The 20,812-nt window shown below is 53.3% G+C and overlaps 1 protein-coding gene across 2 annotated transcripts; it reads right to left on the bottom strand.

Annotated features, from left to right (window-relative positions):
• Positions 1 to 286: 286 nt before the first annotated feature.
• On the bottom strand, positions 287 to 17,512 carry SMAP2 (small ArfGAP2). 2 transcript variants are annotated; one of them, XM_032132104.1, is made up of 10 exons: positions 17,348 to 17,512; positions 7,320 to 7,453; positions 6,732 to 6,817; positions 5,606 to 5,684; positions 4,243 to 4,323; positions 3,710 to 3,788; positions 3,261 to 3,361; positions 2,724 to 2,889; positions 1,935 to 2,245; positions 287 to 1,420 (listed from the first exon to the last, which is right to left on the bottom strand). In XM_032132104.1, the coding sequence occupies exons 1-10, from the start codon at positions 17,448 to 17,450 to the stop codon at positions 1,292 to 1,294; spliced, it is 1,269 nt and encodes a 422-aa protein (XP_031987995.1). In that variant the 5' UTR covers positions 17,451 to 17,512; the 3' UTR covers positions 287 to 1,291. The 2 variants fall into 2 exon arrangements, with proteins under 2 accessions (XP_031987995.1, XP_031987996.1); XM_032132105.1 differs by lacking the exon at positions 17,348 to 17,512 and adding an exon at positions 10,870 to 12,485.
• Between the last annotated feature and the right edge of the window lie 3,300 nt (positions 17,513 to 20,812).

Genomic DNA, 20,812 nt, shown 5'->3' with positions numbered 1-20,812 from the left:
CCAGGTTTTGTTAAACCCGAGCTTAAAGCTGCAAGGAAATACCGGAATTAGAGCTGGAATTAAGTCATTTAATCGCAGCAGCCGCAGGAATTCTGCTCCACCTTCCCTCCACCCCAAAGCTGAGGGGTTTGTATACAAAAGTGTCAGCTTTGGATTGTGCCTGGGCTGTGCTCCCTCAGCTCCCTGGCATTTGGGACAGAGCCCAAAACAGAGGGAATTCGGGCTGATTTTTGGGATGAAATTCCCTAAATTCCCGCACCTGGAGTGACCAGCAACACCAGAGCAATCCACTGCAATGTTTTATTTGGGAATTTACATATCCACAGGAGAGAGCAGACCACGAGTCTGACTTGTTGCTGACTTTTGAAGCAGTTTTGGGTTCTACTGGAGATGAGAAAAGAAATCTGCCTAAGATTAAAATGTCCCAAGCGAGCCAGGAAAGGGGTGGGGGGAACCAGGATTACACAGGAACAACGACAACAAGAACAGAACAAAACCAACCAAAAAAAAACGACCAAAAAAAAGGAAAAAAAGTATAAATTAGGATGTCAGAGTCATTCTTTTTAAAAGTGTAAGAAAACTCACAGAGGGGCTCTGGGCCCTGGAGAAGTTAACTCTGGTTAGATTGTTAAAAGTGAAATCCCATCAAATCCCAGCATCAGCCAGAAAAATTCCCTCTGGAGTGCAAGTTTTTCACATTCCATCAGCTTTGTCCCCACTCCAGGCGAGATTCCTGCTTGCTCAGGGGGGGAGGGACAGGACTTTGGTTCCGAGGAGGGTGGGAGCAGGGAGAGCTCCGCTCGAGGGAGGAGGTAGCAAGGCTCGCTTGCCCCTGGGCTCGGCTTAAATCCAGTCCCTCAGCACCAAACGAGGTTCCCCACCCTTTCCCCCTCCCCCCCAAAAAAAATCTGTTAACACTGGAGTTGAAGGGAGAAATCCCGGCTTTCCAGGTGGGATTAAGTCCAGATTTCCCAGTCCCAGCTGTGCCCAGGTGCCCAGCAGGGCATCAAGTGCTACCCAGGAGCTCTGGTGGAGCTTTGTGCAGGGAGGGGTCCCCTCCCTGTGTGCATTGACTGTGCTGAGGACGGCGCGCTCGTGTCCTGCTCACCGAGCTGTCCCCGCGGCTGTGACAGTGAGAAAGGCAGAGATGGAGCTCAGGGATGGAAAAAAAAAACCCCATTCGGGTTGGGTTGGGCTGGGCCCCCCCGAACCCAAAAGCAAAAACCCCAAATGTCTCATGGAGCAGGTTTGGAGAACAGAACAAAGGCAGAAACGGTCACGAGGCGAGGGCTCATTTCCACAGCGGGGAGCTGAGGGAGGGGTTGCTGCCCTGGGCTCCTCCTCCTCCTCCCATGGACTGTCCGTAGCCCATCATTCCGTTGGCTCCGTAGAAGTTCATCCCAGCCATCTGCTGGGTCATCTGCAAACGGGACAGGAGAGAGGTCAGGGAGGGTCCTGGACACTGCCCACGGATCCCAAAAATAGCCGAGCTCCTAAAGAGGAGCAGGGTGTGGCTCCCAGGTGTGGGAGGATGTCAGGGCAGGTTGGATATCAGCAGGAATTTCTCCATGGAAAGGGTGGTCAGGCCTTGGAATTGCCCAGGGGGGTTTGGAGTCTCCACTCCTGGAGGTGCCCAAGGCACCCTCAGCGCTCTGGGCTGGGGGATGAGGTTGGGATCGGGCACGGGCTGGACTCAACCTTGGAATTCTTTTCCAGCCTCACCAACCCTGGCATGTTCAGCTGCTCCCAGTGCCACCCTGCACACTCCAGGGAAGCCCAGTTTACCTGACCCCACACCCATCTCATCCCCACCAAGCACAAACCCCCGGCGATCCCCCTCATTCCTCGGCGATCCCCGCACCACCATCCCACTCACTCCCAGGAAAAACCCTGGAAAAAGCCTCCAGGTGCCTCCCCAGGCGTGTCCCCCTCACCTGGGCGAGGTTCCACTGCAGCTGCTGCGCTGGCTGGACCCCGTACACGGGCTGGGGCACCGCAGCCACTCCGGCCACGTATCCGGGCTGCTGGGCCCCCATCATCCCGTTGGGAACGCCCAGCACGTTCCCCACGTATCCCGCCGGGATGGCCATGGGTGTCACCATGCCGGTGGCTCCGGGCTGGGCCAGCATCCCCACGGATGGAGCCATCATGCCCCCCATCATGCTGCTGGAAGGGGGAACTCCTGGGAAGCCGGGATAGGGAGCGGCGGGATAGCCCATCTGAGCCGGCGCCATGAACATCGCTCCTGGGAAAGGCAGGGAGGGAGCAGGGAAACACGGATGAGTTCGTGGTCAGGGCTGGAATGTCAGAATTCCAGTCACAGTCTGGCTGTGGTGTCCAGGCTCAGCTGGTCCTTGTGATGCTCACAGCTCTCAAGGAAGATGGAGAGGGAATTCGGGCAGGGACATGCGGGGATGGATTCCCAGTGCCAAAGGGCAGTGTTAGGTGGGATATCGGGAAGGAATTCCTTCCTGGGAGGCTGGTGAGGGGCTGGAATGAATTTCCCAGAGAAGCTGTGGCTGCCCCATCCCTGGAAGTGTCCAATGCCAGGCTGGGTGGGGCTTGGAGCAACCTGGGGCAGTGGAACGTGTGGGGCTGGAACGGGATGAGCTTTACACTCTCTTCCCACCCAACCCATTCTGGGATTCTCAGGGATCACCCACATTCCCACTTCCCCTGGAATTTTTTCCAGCCACCTTGGTCCCAGCTCCCGCCAGGGTTACCTTGTGCTGGTGGCTGGGGTGTCTGGGAGCCGTACAGGGACAGGATGGAGTCTTTGGAGAGCTGCTTCTTCCCCACTTCCTCCCCTTTGCCTCCGGGCTCCGGGAAGAGATTCAGGTTTTCGGGAACCGAGCCGGCGCTTCCAGAGGTTGGCATGGAACCAACGACCTGGACAAAGAGACAGGATGGGGGCAAAATCCAGCATGAGGGGAAAATGGGGAATATCCTGGCCGAGTTTCTTTTTACAGGGATGTGGGGGGGGGTTACGGCTTCAACATGGAAGAGGGAGATTTTAGGATTTCATTAAGGGAAACGTAGATGAAGGAAGATTTAAGGCAGCCGATCGATGTGTGTGGTGAAACTGGGGCAGAGCATTCCCACAGAAGCTGCTCCATCCTTGGAAGTGTCCAAGGCCAGGTTGGAACACCCTGGGATAGCAGAAGGTGTCCCTGCCCTTTAACATCCCTTCCATCCCAAATTATCCTGTGGTGCTACAAGCCGACCTGGCTTTTCCAAGCCACCAAACATTCCCAGCTCACCTTCCTGGAGTCCGAGCTGGATCCCACGGATGCGAAGAGGTCCAGGTCCTTCTCCAGGCTGCTGGGCCGGCCGTTGGTGACGGGCGTTGTCACCGGAGCGTCTGGCAAGGACAGAGGTGTCCTGGGTGTCCCCACAGGGCCCCAACCCTCGGACACCTCTGTGCCAGCAGTGCCACCCCACCCAGGGACCTGATCCCGACCTCGCTCATCCCTCTGGAGCCGGGAAGGGACTGGAGCAGGACTTGGGAAGTGCCCCTGGGTCCTGTTTGTGCCATAAACCTCCAGCTGCTCCAGGATAAAGGGAAGCCCATGGAAAGCTGTTCCCAAGCAGCACTGGAGCAGTTCAAGCAGAATATTCCTGGAGGATTCCTGGGATTTGTTCACCTGACAGGGAAAATTAGCACTGGAACTCCTCAAATGCCCACAATTTCTATACCAATTTCTCTTACCCAGGCCCAGTAAATCCATGACTGGCTCAGATTTAGGAGAACTTTTCCTGGATTGCTGCGTTTCGTCTTTCTTTTGAGGCTGAGGGGAAAGAAAAACCACAAATCTTGTTCAGCTTTTGGGTTCACTCTGAAACGCCAGAGGTTTTAATCAGGTTAACACTTAAAATCCCTTTTTTCCAGTGGATTTAAGTCACAAATAAAAGCGAAACTCTGTTTGATCTTCCGAAACGAGAATTTCAGAGTGAATATTTCAGTTTTTTATTGTCCCAATAGGTTGTCAAACCCAAGCAGGCTCTAAACTAGGGAGAAGCAGCTGCTGGAGCTGGAAAAATCAGCAGGGAATAGCTGGATTCCAACCTGCACATCTGCTCAGTGTCTGGGGAGCAGAGCAAAACAAGCTCCCACCACTGGTGACTCAAAGCACCCAGGGTGTGACTGAGGCCAGAAAAATGCTCCCAGAGCAGGCTGGAATCCCTCTGCTCTGCCTCAGGGATGTCTCCATAACTGCTCCATGATTTTCCTCCTGATCTTACCATTTTCACCTTCTCAAAGATGATGGGCTCCAGTTTTCTTTCTGACTCGTTGCTCCTTTTCCATTTGTCATCCTTTTCTTTCTGTGAGGGAAAAATCACTGATGTGAGGGAAAAAATTCCTGATTACAGCAAGAAAAAGTTCACAACTGGTGCTGTTACAGATCTAAAACCCCTCAGATCTAAAAACCCTCAGAAACAGCTGAATTTGAGGTAAATTTTTGCACTTGTCCTGTTCTCAGCAAGGAATTGGATAAAACCCTGCCAAGATCTCCTCCAATCATTATCCTTGGACATTTATTGCCTCTCATTTCCATCCATCATCCTTTTCTTTCTGTGAGGGAAAAATCACTGACATGAGGGAAAAACTTCCTGATTACACCTAAAAAAATCTCACACCTGAGGCTGTTACAGATCTAAAACCCCTCAGATCTAAAAACCCTCAGAAGCAGCTGGATTAGAGGTAAAATTTGCACTTGTCCTGTTCTGAGCAAGGAATTGGATAAAACCCTGCCAAGATCTCCTCCAATCATTATCCTTGGACATTTATTGCCTCCTGCTTCCATCCATCATCCTTTTCTTTCTGTGAGGGAAAAATCACTGATGTGAGGGAAAAAATTCCTGATTACAGCAAGAAAAAGCTCACAACTGGTGCTGTTACAGATCTAAAACCCCTCAGATCTAAAACCCCTCAGAAACAGCTGAGTTTGAGGTAAGTTTTTGCACTTTTCCTGCTCTGAGCAAGGAATTGGATAAAACCCTGCCAAGATCTCCTCCAGTCATTATCCTTGGACATTTATTGCCTTCTGCTTCCATCCATCATCCTTTTCTTTCTGTGAGGGAAAAATCACTGACATGAGGGAAAAACTTCCTGATTACACCTAAAAAAATCTCACACCTGAGGCTGTTACAGATCTAAAACCCCTCAGATCTAAAATCCCTCAGAAACAGCTGAGTTTGAGGTAAATTTTTGCATTTGTCCTGTTCTGAGCAAGGAATTGGATAAAACCCTGCCAAGATCTCCTCCAATCATTATCCTTGGACATTTATTGCCTCCTGCTTCCATCCACACAAACCACTCAGCTAGAAGAGAAAGAGGGAAGAAAACAGGAATTTAAAGCACCCCAAACACTCCAACCCCCTGAGTTCTGCCATGTCAGTACACGTCTGTGATCCTGCTTTCGTTCCCTCTCCTGGATAACCTGGAATCAGCTCCAGCAGCAAAACCCACTCAGCATCCTCAAATCTGCTCAGTGCTGCGCAGGAATTCACTCCATGGAGAACATGCAGCCCTGGAGAAGGGATTGCCCTGGATATAGGGAACATTTCAAGTGTTTTAATCACTAATTTAGGCCTCCAGACTCACCCTGAAGGCGTTGATGTCGATGCTTCTGTCCATGTATTTCTTCTTCTCGTATTTATCCCGGATAAAACTCTCCACAGCTCTGCAGCAGCTGGTTAAGGACAAAGGATTCCAGAATAGAAGCCTTATTTGACACGGAGGAACAAGGTACAGGCTGTAACTAAATTAAATCATTGTTTAAAAAGCATTTCTAGCAGTAACTTTCTTATTAAAATAATTTACTCCTGGATCTCAACTCGGTTTTTGCCCGTGGGTTATTCCAGGTTATTCTAGCGCTATAAAAGAAGAATTAAATCAGGATTTAGGCTCTTGCTGTGTTTTCTCCACCGTTTTTTGTTTGCCCCAAGCATCCCCTCAGCACATTCATGTCACCAGCACAGATTACAGTGGTCACAGCTGGGCCCTGCACCTCAAAAAGCACCTCAGGTACCAGGTTAACTCAAAAAACGATGGGGAAAGGTGCTCCTGTGGGGTTTTTTTAGGTTCACATCATTACATCCCTGTTTACTCAGCACTGCTGCAAGGTGGGAATCACAGCTGAAGTTTTCAGGAGCACTAAAAATTCCATCAGAGAATCCCAGCCTGATTTGGGTTGGAAGGGACTTTAAAGCCCACCCTGTCCCATGGGCAGGGACACCTTCCACTATCCCAGGGTGCTCCAAGCTCCACCCAGCCTGGTCTTGGGCACTGCCAGGGATCCAGGGGCAGCCACAGCTGCTCTGGGAGATCCATTCCAGCCCCTCACCAGCCTCACAGGGAGGAATTCCTTCCCAAAATCCCACCTATCCCTGCCCTCTGGCAGTGGGAATCCACCCCCTTTATCCTGTCCCTTGTCCCTCCATCTCTCTTGCAGCTCCTTCAGGTCCTGGAAGGCCACAATTAGGTCTCCACGGAGCCTTTGGAACACTCAGCACTTTGGAAAATCCAACCCTCCCCTTCCCCTCCAGGCTCCAAAACCTGTGGCAGCCTCCTGTGGTGACACTGGTGTCCCCGTTCTCCACCCCCAGAGCTCTGCAGCAATTCCCTCATTCCCATTCCCTGCCTCAGGGAACTCCTCCTCCTTTAGGGAGGTTTCACCACAGAGTTCCAGGATGGAAAGGCTCCATGTTTTTCCAGGGAAAAAGGATGCTGGTCTGTCTGGGGCCTCCGGAAGTTCTCGGGCAGGTAGGCTTCGTAGAGACGATTGGCTTTGCCATTCCCCATCTCCTGCACGCACTGGAATCCAAAAAAATTCCTTGAAATTTTCTTTTCCCGGACATTAAAGCTCTGCCACAGCATCCCAGCCCACCAGGGAAGTCCATCCCAAAGAACTCAGGGAGATCCTCCACTGTTCACTCCCGGAAACCTAAGGCAGCTGCTCCAATCCCCTCCCATCCAATTTGCCAATCCTAAGCAATATTTAGTCTAAGGCAGGATAAATATCCCCTTAGCAATCCAGAATCCCTCTGGAAATCCCTGGGAAGCTTGAGGAGAGGTGGGCAGCAGCTCCAGGCAGCAGGAATTGGTAATTTAACAGAGACTTGCAGCTCCTTTGGCTTTACCCTCTGTTGCTCGTTGAGCCTGGAATGAGGACATTTTCCCTCCCAGCTGGAATTCTTCTCCCTCCTCCACTTCCCACATTTTTTGGGCTATCCTGGCTTGGTTTAATCCCAAATTTATGAAGCCCCAGGAACAACAACAAAAAAAAAGCCCCTCACTGTGTTATCCCAGCCCTTACCTGAATCTGTTCCTGCGTCCACTGGTCGAGGTTGACGGATTTGACCCTGGATATGTGAACTCCCAGGTTCCTGTGGATCCCGGCACAGCGGATGCAGATGAACACCCCGATATTCCAGGATGCCCATCGTGGCCCTGGGAAGAGACAGCAAAGTGTTTCCCACAGAGCCAACCCCTGTTTTGGCTTGGAGCAACTGGGAAACTGCACCCAGTGAACCGGGATTGAGGCCTTTGGATTCTCAACCAGGCTGGAAACTGGAATTCCACATCAGCAGGATGTTCCCAATCATTATCCTTGGGGATTTATTGCCTCCCTCTTCCATCCACACGAACCAAACAGCTCGAAGAGGAAGAGGGAAGGAAAGAGGAATTGAAACCACCCCAAACACTCCAACCCCCTGAGCTCTACCATGTCCGTGATCCTGCTTTTTTCCCCTTCTTTCCTGGATAACTTGGAACGAGCTCCAGAAGATTCCCTACAGCAAAAACCCACTCAGCATCCCCAAATCTCCTCAGTGCTGCGCAGGAATTCCCAGCTGAGCCAGGAGAGCAGCACCCAGCCCAGCATTTGGCCCCCAAAACCAATCCCAGCCCAAGAAATGATCAGTTGACTCCACAGTTTCCACAGCTGGGATGCAGATTCCCGGTTTTCATGCGGCTTGGACAGGCAGGACAGCTCCAAGGTGTGGGTGGGAGATCATGCCAGGGATAAAAACCACCCCCCAAAGGAAAGATTAACAAGCTTAGATCTACTCAATGCACCCAGGAATCCCAGCAGGGCATTCCCCAGGGGATACAGAGATCCACAGGAATTCCCAGCCCTCTCCCAGCCAGGCCAGGCCCTCAATCCTGCTCAATATTTTAGGAATATTTTCAAATTAAACCCCCTGCCTTGAGCTGCCAGCTCCAGTCCAGAGTCCCAGCTCCCAGCACAAACTGGTGTCCCAGTGCATGGGAAACTGGGAAAACAAAGATTTAGGGATCCAACAGCCTCCACCAGCCCTTTTCCCAGACATTATTCTGGATGATGAAGAGTTATCCTGCTTTTCTTGCCGCAGCTAAAATAGCAAAACCTCCAGTTAATGAGAGGGAGGTGGGAGGGGGAAGAGGGGGAAAGTGTAATTTCGAAGCCCTAAAAAAGCAGTGCTGCATTTGAGGCCCTGGAGATGCTGTTAACAGTTTAATTCCCATTCCTGGGGAAAACCTGGAGCATCCTGAGGGATTTGGTGCTGTTAGTGATATCAGGGACCCTTCCAGAGCAAAGGTACCCAACCTCTAACAGGTAACTCCAGCAGCTCTTCCAGGGAATTCACTTTAAAAATGTCTTTATTAAATCTTCTGGCCTTTCCTGCCATTATTTGATGATTTTTTCCTCTCCAGGAGAGGCCTTTGGGAATGATATCAATTTCATGGAGCTGAGGAATTCACTTCCCAGACCTGATTAGAAGCACTGTACCTCAATTCCTTTATTATACCCTCCAAAATGCAGGAATGACTCAAATCCATACCTTTAGCACCACCTCAACATGCCCAAAAATCGGGAACAAACCCCTTAGCCAGGATCCTTCCCGTGATTTCCACACGGAATTCTCTCCCAGATCCACCCCCAGGGCTCTAACGTGAGACTGCTGGAAGGATTAGCATGAGATTCAAGGTTAGATTTAAACTCCAGATAAATTTAGCCTTGATAGGACTAAAAGGATTAACGGGCAGCTCCTGGAGTAATCAGCTCACTGGGATTGTCACATGGACCAGCTCAAGCCACCACAACCTCCCACTCAAACATGACTCAGGGGTAATGTCACACCCTCCTGCTGCTCCAGTGTCCCCTCAGGGGTCTGGGATAACACTACAATCCCAGCTGGAATGTGCTGCAACTCCTAAACCCAAATTCTGAGAGAGCCAATATGGAGGAGTTTCGTTTTGTTTCAATTAAAATGAATATTGAGGCTTTTGAAACTCCTCCCTGTAATAAACACATTATACAACCAGGGGTGAGCTCTTCCCTGGGGAGATTCCAGCTGGGATTTGGGTGTCCTTGCACACAGCCAGAAGGTGCTGCAGGAAAGGCTTCAAATCTGCAGGGAACAGAGGAGTGAGGTTGGTTTTATCCAGAGCCAGGGGACAGATTGTGACCCCAGCAGCTCAGGATTCTGCTCTGTGGCAAGGAAGGACTCCAGAGCCACACAGGGAGGAAATCTGGATTTTCCAAAATGCTCCCTGAGCCTGCAGCCACAGCAAACCCTGCTGGGGTCAGGTGGGATCCAACACCCTCCAACACCCCTTTCCCAGACCTCCAGCTGAACTAAAGCAACATTTTAACCTTCAAATGTCTTCTAAAAATGTCTTTTAAATTGTCTCATAAAGCCCTCAGTTTGTGGGTGGGGGGAAGGGTTTGGTGCAGATGTAAACAACCTCCCACTTCCCTCTTCAGAGCAGCTCCCACTGACACATCTCCCACTAAAAATCTCCCTGCAAGTGCCCGGTGGCTCAGATTTTGCTTTTTAGAGCTTTTTGCAGGCATTTCCCCGGGGTTTCACAGCTGTTTTCAAGGTGACTTGACTCGAAAAAGCCCCAGGTGGCACCTCCAGATGTGACTTTCACCCTGCGCTGCAGCTTTTCACTTCCCCAAAACCCAACCCCAGCTCAGACTGTGCAGCAGCTCCAGTGATAAAAGGGGGGGAAAACGCCTGGGTTGGAGTTTCGGGTCAAATTTTTCTGAGAAAAATGGGTTTATAATGATAAATAACTACAGAGGAGCTTTCATCAGCGCTGCTGAGCTGCCTGGGAGCATTATCACCCCTCACAAAAATTGGGCACACCCTGATACCCACCACTAATTGCAAGAGGGAGCACCTCACCCTCCTGGCACAGGGAATGATGGAATTATCTCCCAAAGAGCTGAGGACAAGGCCAACAGAACCATTCAGCTCCTTAAACCACTAAAAAGAAATAGTTTCCTGCAGCAATCCTTGATGTTACAAAATGAATTCCCCTGGGGCTGAGCACCCTCAGAGCCACCAGGCTGAAATGCAAACCCCATTCCCACATGGAAAACTGGGAGTTTGCTCCAGTTTCAACCAGTGTCAGCCTTGCCTGGAGCTGCCACCACTTTTGTCTCATTTTTATGGATAATTTTAACATCCATGGAAAGCAAAGTCACCTGGCACCAACCCTGCTCTGCTCAAGTTCGAGGCCCTGGGCTTCACCTCAGGCCTGCACAAATCCCTCCTGGATAGAAGGAAACATCGATTTTGAGTAAAAATCCCAACGTTTTGAAAAGCCTGGATGCCCACTCAGCTCTGGCACAGGATTTAGGTTAGCTCAGACCCCCTTGGGATGCATTCCCAGCCTGGCAGGGGCTGCAGGAGGATCACGAGCTCCAAAGCATCCCTTGCTCGGTGAATTTTCATTTCGAGCTGCAGTGAATATTTGAGTGCATTCCCAAGCAGAGGATGAATCCAGCAGGGATTCAGTGCCCAGCCAGTGCTCCATGACACAATTCCAGAGCCTGGTTTACATCCCAGCCTGTCAAAATAAACTCCACATACCAAGCTTGGTCGTGCCAGCTCCAGTCCACATCTAAGCTCTGCTCATTAATGCTCCAAGGGCTGCTGAATGATCTGAATGACTGAAAAGGATCCTAATTCCCTTTAAAACCTCAGCCTAATTCCCTTTTAAACTCCCAGCCTGAGGAGCCTGCTCTAAATGAGTCACTTGCTCCAAGTTCACGCCCTGGAGTGGTTTTAATTGAGAAATCCCGAGGGGATTCACTCCTCACCCTTTACTCAGGCACCAAATTCTGGCCCAAGCTCCTGAGGCGACTTTTTGCAGTAATAACTCTGCAGAAGGCATTTAAAAATAAACCAGGATCTGGCTGCTCTTTTGGGAAGGGAGGGAGGCAGGAAAAAAAAAAGAGTTGCTTCCATAGGCAGGAAGGAGGGAGCATCCCAATTCCGAGCCTGCTGAAATATTCCCAGTGGAAATGAGCAGCCAGCTGTTCCAGGGAAACGTGCCCTCATCCATGGATCCCAAAACTGCTCCATGTCTGTCTGTGGAGTCATCTAACCATCCCCTGGGGAAAAGGGATGTGGGGAATTCTCCCTGGAGCAGGATAATCCCTGCCACGGGACATTGACACCCCTCAGCTTTCACTGGGGAAAAATTTCTTCGAATCCAAGCTGAAAAGTCCCCATTTCTTGCAGAGCCAAACGAGGAAAGAAGCCAGGATCCAAGAGGTTCCTCTGCCTCGTGGTTTCCTTGTTCTGGGAAGAGATTGCTCAAGGATTTACTGACACTCATCCTGCTCAGAGCTGCGACAAAGCCTCTCTTGCAAAACAACTTCCTCTGCTCTTCTCTGGAAATGTCTATCCTGTGCTTCCAGGACTTTGGGCAACCAAGGGAAACTCTAAAAACCCACTCAAATCAGCTTCAGGACCTCTAAATTAAGATATTTCGTTATTAACACTATTAATTGCTGAGCTGAGCATGGATCCTGCTGCAGGGATTGTTTCCACCTCAGATTTGGGATTAACACCTGCTGCGCTCCCAGATTTAGGCCCAGACCGAGTGATTTGTGCAGCTTTCAGAGGATGCTAAAGCCAAAAACCTCACTTTATCACACACAAAAGGTGCTTAATAAGGATCTACACCTAATCAAGTAGATTAATCACCCCAAAAATCAGCTTTATACCGTCCTTTGAGAGAAGAAAGGGCTGTTTTGGGATTTTCTTCATTCTTTTTCTCCTCCCTGTAATGACAGGCCTTAACCACGTTTTGCAGGAAAAAAGGTGCTGGCTCTACTTTCTGCCAGAAAAGCCTTGAAAACTTCCAGTTTACCAAAACCCACCCAATATTTGAGGGCCCTGTGGCCTTGAAGACCAAGATTTATGTGATTTTGAGTAAAGATGAGCAGCTTTCAGTGCAGCTTTATCACTGCTCCCATCGTGTTCTCTGAAGTGCAGATGGAGGGAGGTGGAGGAAATGAGAATTTCTGTGAACAGCAGGGTGGGGCTTTCCTGCTGCTGCAGAAAGTGATGGTTGTTCCTTCCCTCAAGAAAACGGCGACAAGGACAATTTCAAGCAGTACTATCATCAGGATCCATGAAAAACAACTGGGTGACATCACCAAGACTGATGGTGACACAGCCTAAAAATATAAATATACATTAAAAAAAAAAAAAAATCAGTCAATTCCACAATCCACGGACTTCCTGGGGCATCATTTTTGACCAGAACCACACATCAGTCAATCTTAGAAATTACAGATCCCAAGGAGGTCTGAATTTCCATGAAATGCACAAAATTTAGGTGATAGGTGCCCACATGCACCTGTAAACAGAGCAGCAGGATGGAAGCTCTGCCATCACTAAATTGAATTTTGATGCTGTAAATAGAATTTTGCCACCTTTTAAGATGCTTTCAATTCTTAATTTCACATTAAAAATATTCAGACTCTGTTTTCCAATTTCAGCTGAGTTGGAAATTCAATTTTGCATGTTTTTAGAAGCCACCAAGTCCTTAAGAAAAGCTCTGAGCAGAGGAAGAGTGGCAGATCCTGGGTCAGTTTTTGAAGAATTGAGAACCTTTTCAATATCTAGAGTTAAACATGGACTATCCCTTGGAATTCCTAGGGAAAAGGTCAGGAAGGAATGGCATATTTTGCCAAAAACAGAGGCAAAACCAAACATTAAGGCCCAGGCAAATCCAGCTTCGCACTCACTGCTCAACAACAGCTCCTCCTAAAAGCTCCTCTTTTGTCCCAGATTTCCTGGGACACAGGGAACAATCCCTACCAGGGATCAACCTGGAGGAGCCCTGAGCTATTCCTGACTTTTTTGGTTGGTTTCAAGACCTACTTTGCATTTTGGAGCACGAGCTCCCTTTGCGCTGCAGCGCCCGGCACGGGAGCTGCCGTTCCTTACGTAACTCCCGGCAGTTTCTATAGGAACAAACTTTACTCCAGCTGCAGCCCTGGGATTCACACGGGGCTTTGGGTTGGTTTTTTTTATTTTTTTGGGAGCTTTCTTTGCCACCTCCACTCCCCAGGTGGGTCAGCACAGAGAGCCCAGGTGCTGCTGCTCCGAGGATTATCCCTATTTCTGGCAGATGGAGGGACACGGAGCTGAGCGTGACTCAGAGCTCTGCTTAAAAGGGATCTTCCTACAACTAATTCCACACTAAATCCCTGTTGGGAACGCTGATGCTTTTTTTCCCTTGCTTGAGTGGGAATTGACAGCTCCAGGCAGGGTCAGGGCGGACAAAGCTGTGTCCTCTCCCAGTTTTACCCTGCTCAGGTGAAGATTCCTGAGGGATAAGCTGAATTTCGGAGCATTGCCACTCCCTGTGTGCACAAAGCTCTCTCAGATCGGAATTGAGAAGAGCGGAAAAGCAGAATCATGGAAGATCCCAGAATATTGTGGCTGCAGCAAATGAACACACAGCCCACATGCATCCCTCTGGCAAGATTCCCTTACATAAGGCTGAGCTTTCTCCTCATCCCAGATTTCCTAAGCCAAGCTGAGCAGTTCCAGCCCCACCACTTTGAGTTTGTGAAGGCACAGGCTGCTCCACTCCCCCTCCATCAGCATTCCCATCCCGATCCTGCTTCCCATCCCGATCCTCCTTCCTCCCATGCAGCTGTTCCAGCAGCTATTTAAAAAGTTCCTCTTGCAATTGCTCTGACTGCAAAGGGAATTCAGCTGCAGCTCAAGAGGCTGCTGGAGGAGGAGGAGTTGAGTCACGCCGATTTTCAGGCAATATTTGGCTGAGATTAAGAGGAGTTAGGCTGGACTAAAGCAGCTCCCCCAAAAGATAATTCCCAAATTCCACTGGAAGTCAGCCTCCCTTAACCACCTGCTCCAGCCCTAAGCTTTTCCCCCTTCCCATCCCATATTTATCCAGCTCCGGGAAGGGATTTTCCCCATCCTACACCTTTTCTTTTTGTGAGGAATTGAACCTGGATTTGTGCTGCGTTCAGCAGCAGTTCTCCCATCTAACCCCTCGGCATACAAGGGATGGATTTGGGCCTGGAACCCATGGATCTCACAGGACAAAGGGATCAAGGGAATAGCCAGACAAACCAGGAGGAGCACAGGGCAACCTGAACCTCTGGGCAGCCACGGCAGCGCCCGCCGGTGCTCCCGGGGGAGGAAGCTCCCGCTCCGACGTCACCACTCCGGGATCCAGAGAGCCTGCTGGATGCATGGATGGGACTGGAGAGCAAAGGGAAGAGTTTGGGAGAAGGAGAGAACCAAACACCATTAGCTGGGGGGTGCACGAGAGCAGCTGGAGAGGCAGAAATGAATTCCCTTCGTGTCGCTCAATGGGAATTTTCCAAATCCTGGGAGCTGCCGGTGGAGCCCAACTGGGAGATTTCACCACATCCCTCCCTCCCTCAGCCATCCCAGCTCCAGGCTCCCATTCCAGGCAGGGAATCTGCTGCTGGAGCTGTGCAGCAGCCCCGTTATCTCACACACACAGAGAGAACAGCAGCACCACGGCCGCCCTCGGAATGGCTTCACCACAGGAACGGCACTGGCAGGAAAAATCCCACCTGCCCAGCAAATGCTGCTCTTTGCAGGTGTTTTTTCAAGTGATTCCCACAGCACAGGCCACCAAGGAGAGGATTTTAACTCTGCAGTGCTCACCCTGCCCTGGCTCAGCTCCCCCAAACACGAGGTTGGCAACAAAAAGAGGAAGAAGCAGCACGAGATCTCCCACAATTTCCTGCAAAACAACAACCTCCGAGCAGGGTTTGCAAAAACTCCCTGAGATTTCACCGAATCTCCGACTGCCTTGGGTTGGAGAGACCTTAAAGCTCATTTAATTCCACCCCTGCCACGGTTAGGGACACCTCCCACTATCCCAGGTTGCTCCCGGGGTACTCCAGTCCCTGCACAGAAGAACAGCTTTGCTTCCAAACAGCCCTGGAAGTGCTGAGGGCACCATGTGGAGCCACCACGGGGCTCCTTTCCATAGGCAAAGTGGAATGTTGCAGTTATTCCAGGAGGAACATCAGGCCTTCCTTGCCATCAGCGCTGGGAGAGCTCCACTTTCACCAAAAGTACCCCAAAAACTGTAGGAATTCCCTGGAGCTCTGGGCAGAGACAGCTCCTGTGGCACCACATGGACCAAAACTACCAAAAGTGCCCCAAAACCTGCAGGAATTCCTTGGAATTCTGGGCAGAGACAGCTCCCCTGGCCACACATGCCCTGGAGGAGGAGATTTCCCACTTCCAGGAATCTCATTAGTGCAGGGGATAATTACTGGATCAGATAACTGAGGCCAACCCCAGCCTGCTCTCCAGGACTGGTGCAATCCCCATTCCCAGCCAGGAGCGGCTTCCAGCTTTGGAAAGGCTGAGCTCCACATTAGGACTTCGTTATAATTATAATAATTAACTGGAATTCTGCACTTCCAGGACGTGCTGTGACCGGGAGAAGCTCCACCACGGCATCCCCCTGGAGCTGTGGGGTTGAATTTATCCCCGTTTTGGTGGAATTTGCTATCTCAGACCTGGGAAGCCGAGATAAAAGGAGCTATTTCTGCCCTCGGGGCTGGCAGGAGGTGCCAAGAGATAAAGGATTGGCACGGGAGGGGAACATCCTGATCTCCAACACCGCCAGGTGTGCTCCAGGCAGGTGGGAAGGATGAGGTTATTGTGGTTTGGGGCTTTTTAGGTTGAAAAAAAAATCATAATAATATCAATTTTAATGCTGGTCAAGGGGGCTGTGCAGTTTTTGAGGTCACACTGAGGTGACCAAGCCCTTTCGGCCAAGCCCTGCTCCAAGTTCACTTCCAGCAGCTCTTGGGAAAGAGGCTCAAGTCCAGATCTCCAAGTGATTATGGCAGCTCATTAAAATGGGATTTTGGGCAACTTTTAACTCTTGTGCTGCAGGAAAACAAAGCATTTCACAGCAGCAACCACAGAGCAGCACCAGGGCACAAGGAACAATTCCTTTCCTTTGTTTTATCCTCTGCAATTCAAACGTTTACTTTCTCAGATAGACCAGGGTCATAACATGCCTGGAATCAGAAAAACATGGAATGGTTTGGGTTGGGAGGGACTTTAAAGCTCGTCCTGTCCCAGGCTGGCCTTGGACAATTCCAGGGATGAGGCAGCCACAGATTCCTGGGCCAGGGCCTCACCACCCTCACAAGGAAAAACCAGGTGGAAAAGGAAGCAGAGGACAAAAGTCTGGAATTCCTCCAGTGGTCCATGATCCCAGGCTGAGGTTTCAACTCCTTCCCTGTCCTCACACCATCCAGGTCAGATCCTGCCGCTCACATCCCAGCCCCGGGTGACAGGATGTGACTCCCCAGCTGGAATTCCCTCGATTCCACAGCGCCGGCTTTTCCAGGTCCCTTTTCACGCCCCCACCCACCCTGGGGTGTTTCCCGGGAGCCGCTGGATTCCCACAGGGACCTCTGGGGCCGTTCCCTCCCCATCTCCCCCCCGGCTTCCAGGGGCACCGGGAACGCAGCTCCTCCCGCCGTGACTCGCACCAAACCCAGCTGTGCTGCAGCCAAAGATTTGGGAGATTTCCCCCCAAAACCACCGTGGTCTCTCCCCAAAACCATCCTGTTCTTCCCCCCACAAACCACGGCGTTCTTTCCCCCAAAACCACGGCGTTCTTTCCCCCACAAACCACCGTATTCCTGACTCAAACCCACCCTGTTCTTGACCCCAAACCCACCGTGCTCTCTCCCCCAAACCCACCCTGTTCCTGCCCCCTAAGCCACCCTCTTCTCTCCCCAAACCCCACCACTTTCTCCCCCGAAGCCCCCGCGCTGGCCCCGAGCAACCCCCGTAACCGCCGGGGCAGCACCGTTGTCCCCCCGCCACCACCGGAGCGCTCCCCACCGAGCCCCCGGCGGAAACACAGCGCGGTGCCCACCCCCACGAGGCCCAACCGAGAGTGTCCGACCCTCGGGGGAGCGGCGACACCGGAGAGCACCGAGCGGCGAGGCCGGTGGGAGGAGGGCACCGAGGGGGTTCAGCAGGCCCCGCCGCCCATCCGCGCTACCTTTGGCCTGGCAGTCGGCGCAGAACTTGTTCTCGTCCTCGGCCAGCAGCCCGGCCAGCACCGCCTGGTAGCGCTCCACGTCCCGCACCGATTTTCCCGTCATGGCGCGGCCGGCGCTGCCCGCCCGCGGGTCACGGCCGGCCCGCCCGCTTCCTGCTTCCGGTATGGGCGGGGCTACAGCCGGGGGAGGAGCCAATCAGCGCCGGCCCCGCGCGGGTACACCTCCCCCGGGCGCCGCCGGCGCTCGGCGCTGATTGGTTACGGCGCGGCGGCGGGAGCCAATGGGGAGAGAGGGGAGGGGCCACCGGGGTATGAATGGGGAGGGTCACGTGATGGGGAGTGGGGGCGTGGGGACAATGGGGGGACAGCGGGGGGACAATGGGGGGAATCGGGGGGATAATGGGGGGACAGCGGGGGGATAATGGGGGGAATCGGGGGGATAATGGGGGGACAGCGGGGGGATAATGGGGGGACAGCGGGGGGACAATGGGGGGAATCGGGGGGATAATGGGGGGAATCGGGGGGATAATGGGGGGACAGCGGGGGGATAATGGGGGGAATCGGGGGGACAATGGGGGGACAGCGGGGGGATAATGGGGGGACAGCGGGGGGATAATGGGGGGAATCGGGGGGACAGTGGGGGGACAGCGGGGGGACAATGGGGGGAATCGGGGGGATAATGGGGGGACAGCGAGGGGATAATGGGGGGACAGCGGGGGGATAATGGGGGGACAGCGGGGGGATAATGGGGGGAATCGGGGGGATAATGGGGGGAATCGGGGGGACAGTGGGGGGACAGCGGGGGGATAATGGGGGGACAGCGGGGGGACAATGGGGGGAATCGGGGGGATAATGGGGGGACAGCGGGGGGATAATGGGGGGACAGCGGGGGGATAATGGGGGGAATCGGGGGGACAGTGGGGGGAATCGGGGGGATAATGGGGGGAATCGGGGGGATAATGGGGGGAATCGGGGGGATAATGGGGGGACAGCGGGGGGATAATGGGGGGAATCGGGGGGATAATGGGGGGAATCGGGGGGATAATGGGGGGACAGCGGGGGGATAATGGGGGGAATCGGGGGGACAATGGGGGGAATCGGGGGGATAATGGGGGGACAGCGGGGGGACAATGGGGGGGAATCGGGGGGATAATGGGGGGAATCGGGGGGACAATGGGGGGAATCGGGGGGATAATGGGGGGACAGCGGGGGGATAATGGGGGGAATCGGGGGGATAATGGGGGGACAGCGGGGGGATAATGGGGGGAATCGGGGGGACAGTGGGGGGACAGCGGGGGGACAATGGGGGGAATCGGGGAGATAATGGGGGGACAGCGGGGGGACAGTGGGGGGACAGCGGGGGGATAATGGGGGAATCGGGGGGACAATGGGGGGAATCGGGGGGATAATGGGGGAATCGGGGGGACAATGGGGGGACAGCGGGGGGATAATGGGGGGAATCGGGGGGACAATGGGGGGAATCGGGGGGACAATGGGGGGACAGGCAGGGCATGGGGGACACAGGGATGCGGAGGTGATGGCCGGGGGCTCTGGGGGTGCCAGGGGTGCTGGCTGGGAGGTTTGGGGGGCTCAGGGGTGCTGGGTGGGGGATCTTGGGGGGCCCTGGGGTGCTGGGATGCTGGGTGGGGGTCCAGGGATGTGGGATGGAGGGTTGTGGGGGGCTCCGGGATGCTGGATAAGGGGTTGGGGAGGACTCAGGGGTACAGGGGTGCTGGGTGGGGAGGTTTGGGAGGCTCAGGGATGCTGGTCGGGGCGTTTTGGGGATCTCAGGGGTGCTGGGTGGGGGTTTGGGGTGCTGTCCCTGGGCTGGAGGGGGAGCTGGCGGTGCAGGGGGCTGGTGGCCGTGCTGAGGAGAGGATTTCAGGAGCGGCAGTACCCGAAAAACTGCGATAAAATGAGCAACGGCATCGCCAGGAGACAGAAATCTGTCACCGGAGTACTGTGGGAACCAGAAAAAACCGGGATTACATAATCCTGCCCAAAGTGCCACTCGTGTCCCAGAAGGGCTGGCACACAGCTGCCCGGGGCACGGGCAGGAGCATCCCAGCAGCCCCAAAAGGAGATGCTCCCAAAACATCCCGGATCCTTTTTTTGTCTCCAACCCCCGCGTTTTGGTGCAATTCCTTCCCTACCAGGCTGGGACATGGAGGGAACAATCCAGGAGAGATCCCAGCCCAGAGCGGGGCATCCCCAGTCCCAACTGGTCCCTACTGGGATGGCCCCGTGCGCACCGGGGAGGGTGCCGAGCCCTGCCCCGAAGCCCCGAGCCCCCGCAAACGCGGTGAATCAGCGGCGCATTGGGGAGCCTTGGAGCTCTCAGGAGGAGGAGGAGGAGGAGAAAATCGCCGGGATGAATCATCCCGAGTTCCCTGGGAATGGGAATGGGAATGGGGGTGTGAGCGGGACATCCACCCGCCCCCATGGGAACTGCCCCTGTGACCCCGGGCACAGCCCCGCTTCCCTCCCAGTACCACTCTGGGGACACGGGGACATCCCTGAGGGGCCGCGCGGGGGTCACAGGGCAGGAATTGGGGCAGGAATCCCCCGGGAGTTTCCCAGGGGTGGCAGGAACTGGTTCCCAGTGCCAGCCCCACCACAGGGTGTGGGGGAACCGCGGCCGCAACACCCGGTGGCACTGGGATGGCACCGTGATGGGGGCACCGTGATGGGGGCACCGCGGGGACATCCTGGGACATCCTGGCTGGGCTGTCCCCGCCCCGAGCTCACCCCTGTCCTGTCCCACCCCTCGTCTGTGCCAAACCCTGTCCCAGTTGTGCCAATCCCTGTCCCAGTTGTGCCAAACCCTGTCCCCATCGTGCCAAAATCTGTCCCCATCGTGCCAAATCCTGTCCCCATCATGTCAAATCCTGTCCCCGTTTTGTCAAACCCTGTCCCAATCGTGCCAAAATCTATCCCAGTCGTGCCAAATCCTGTCCCCATCGTGCCAAATCCTGTCCAAGTCATGCCAAATCCTGTCCCAATCATGCCAAACCTTGTCCCAGTCGTGCCAAACCCTGTCCCCATCGTGCCAAATCCTGTACCAATCATGCCAAACCCTGTCCCAATCATGCCAAACCCTGTCCCCACCGTGCCAAACCCTGTCCCAATTGTGCCAAACCCTGTCCCAATCATGCCAAACCCTGTCCCAATCGTGCCAAACCCTGTCCCAATCGTGCCAAATCCTGTCCCAATTGTGCCAAATCCTGTCCCCATCGTGCCAAATTCTGTCCCAATCATGCCAAAATCTATCCCAATCGTGCCAAATCCTGTCCCACTCGTGCCAAATCCTGTTTCCATCGTGTCAAATCCTGTTCCAATCATGCCAAATCCTGTCCCCATCGTGCAAAATTCTGGCTCCATCCAGCCCCAAACAGCCACAGGCTCACCTGAGGGGGGCGGGACCCTGCCCTCATCCCTCTGCTCCATATTAATGAGCCCCTTCCT

The sequence above is a fragment of the Corvus moneduloides genome, chromosome 23 (genome assembly GCF_009650955.1).
Source record: "Corvus moneduloides isolate bCorMon1 chromosome 23, bCorMon1.pri, whole genome shotgun sequence".
NCBI classification, from domain to species: Eukaryota; Metazoa; Chordata; class Aves; order Passeriformes; family Corvidae; genus Corvus; species Corvus moneduloides.
The sequence above is the reverse complement of the archived record's forward strand: the minus strand, read 5'-3'. Positions and strand labels throughout refer to the sequence as shown.

Excerpts from the sequence above, each read along its gene's own strand:
- SMAP2 (XM_032132104.1), bottom strand. The coding sequence starts at position 17,450 with ATGACGGGAAAATCGGTGCGGGACGTGGAGCGCTACCAGGCGGTGCTG. Across the intron at positions 2,890-3,260 it reads CCAGCTCGGACTCCAGGAAG|GTCGTTGGTTCCATGCCAAC; the intron begins GTGAGCTGGGAA and ends CTCTTTGTCCAG. Across the intron at positions 1,421-1,934 it reads TGCAGTGGAACCTCGCCCAG|ATGACCCAGCAGATGGCTGG; the intron begins GTGAGGGGGACA and ends TCCCGTTTGCAG.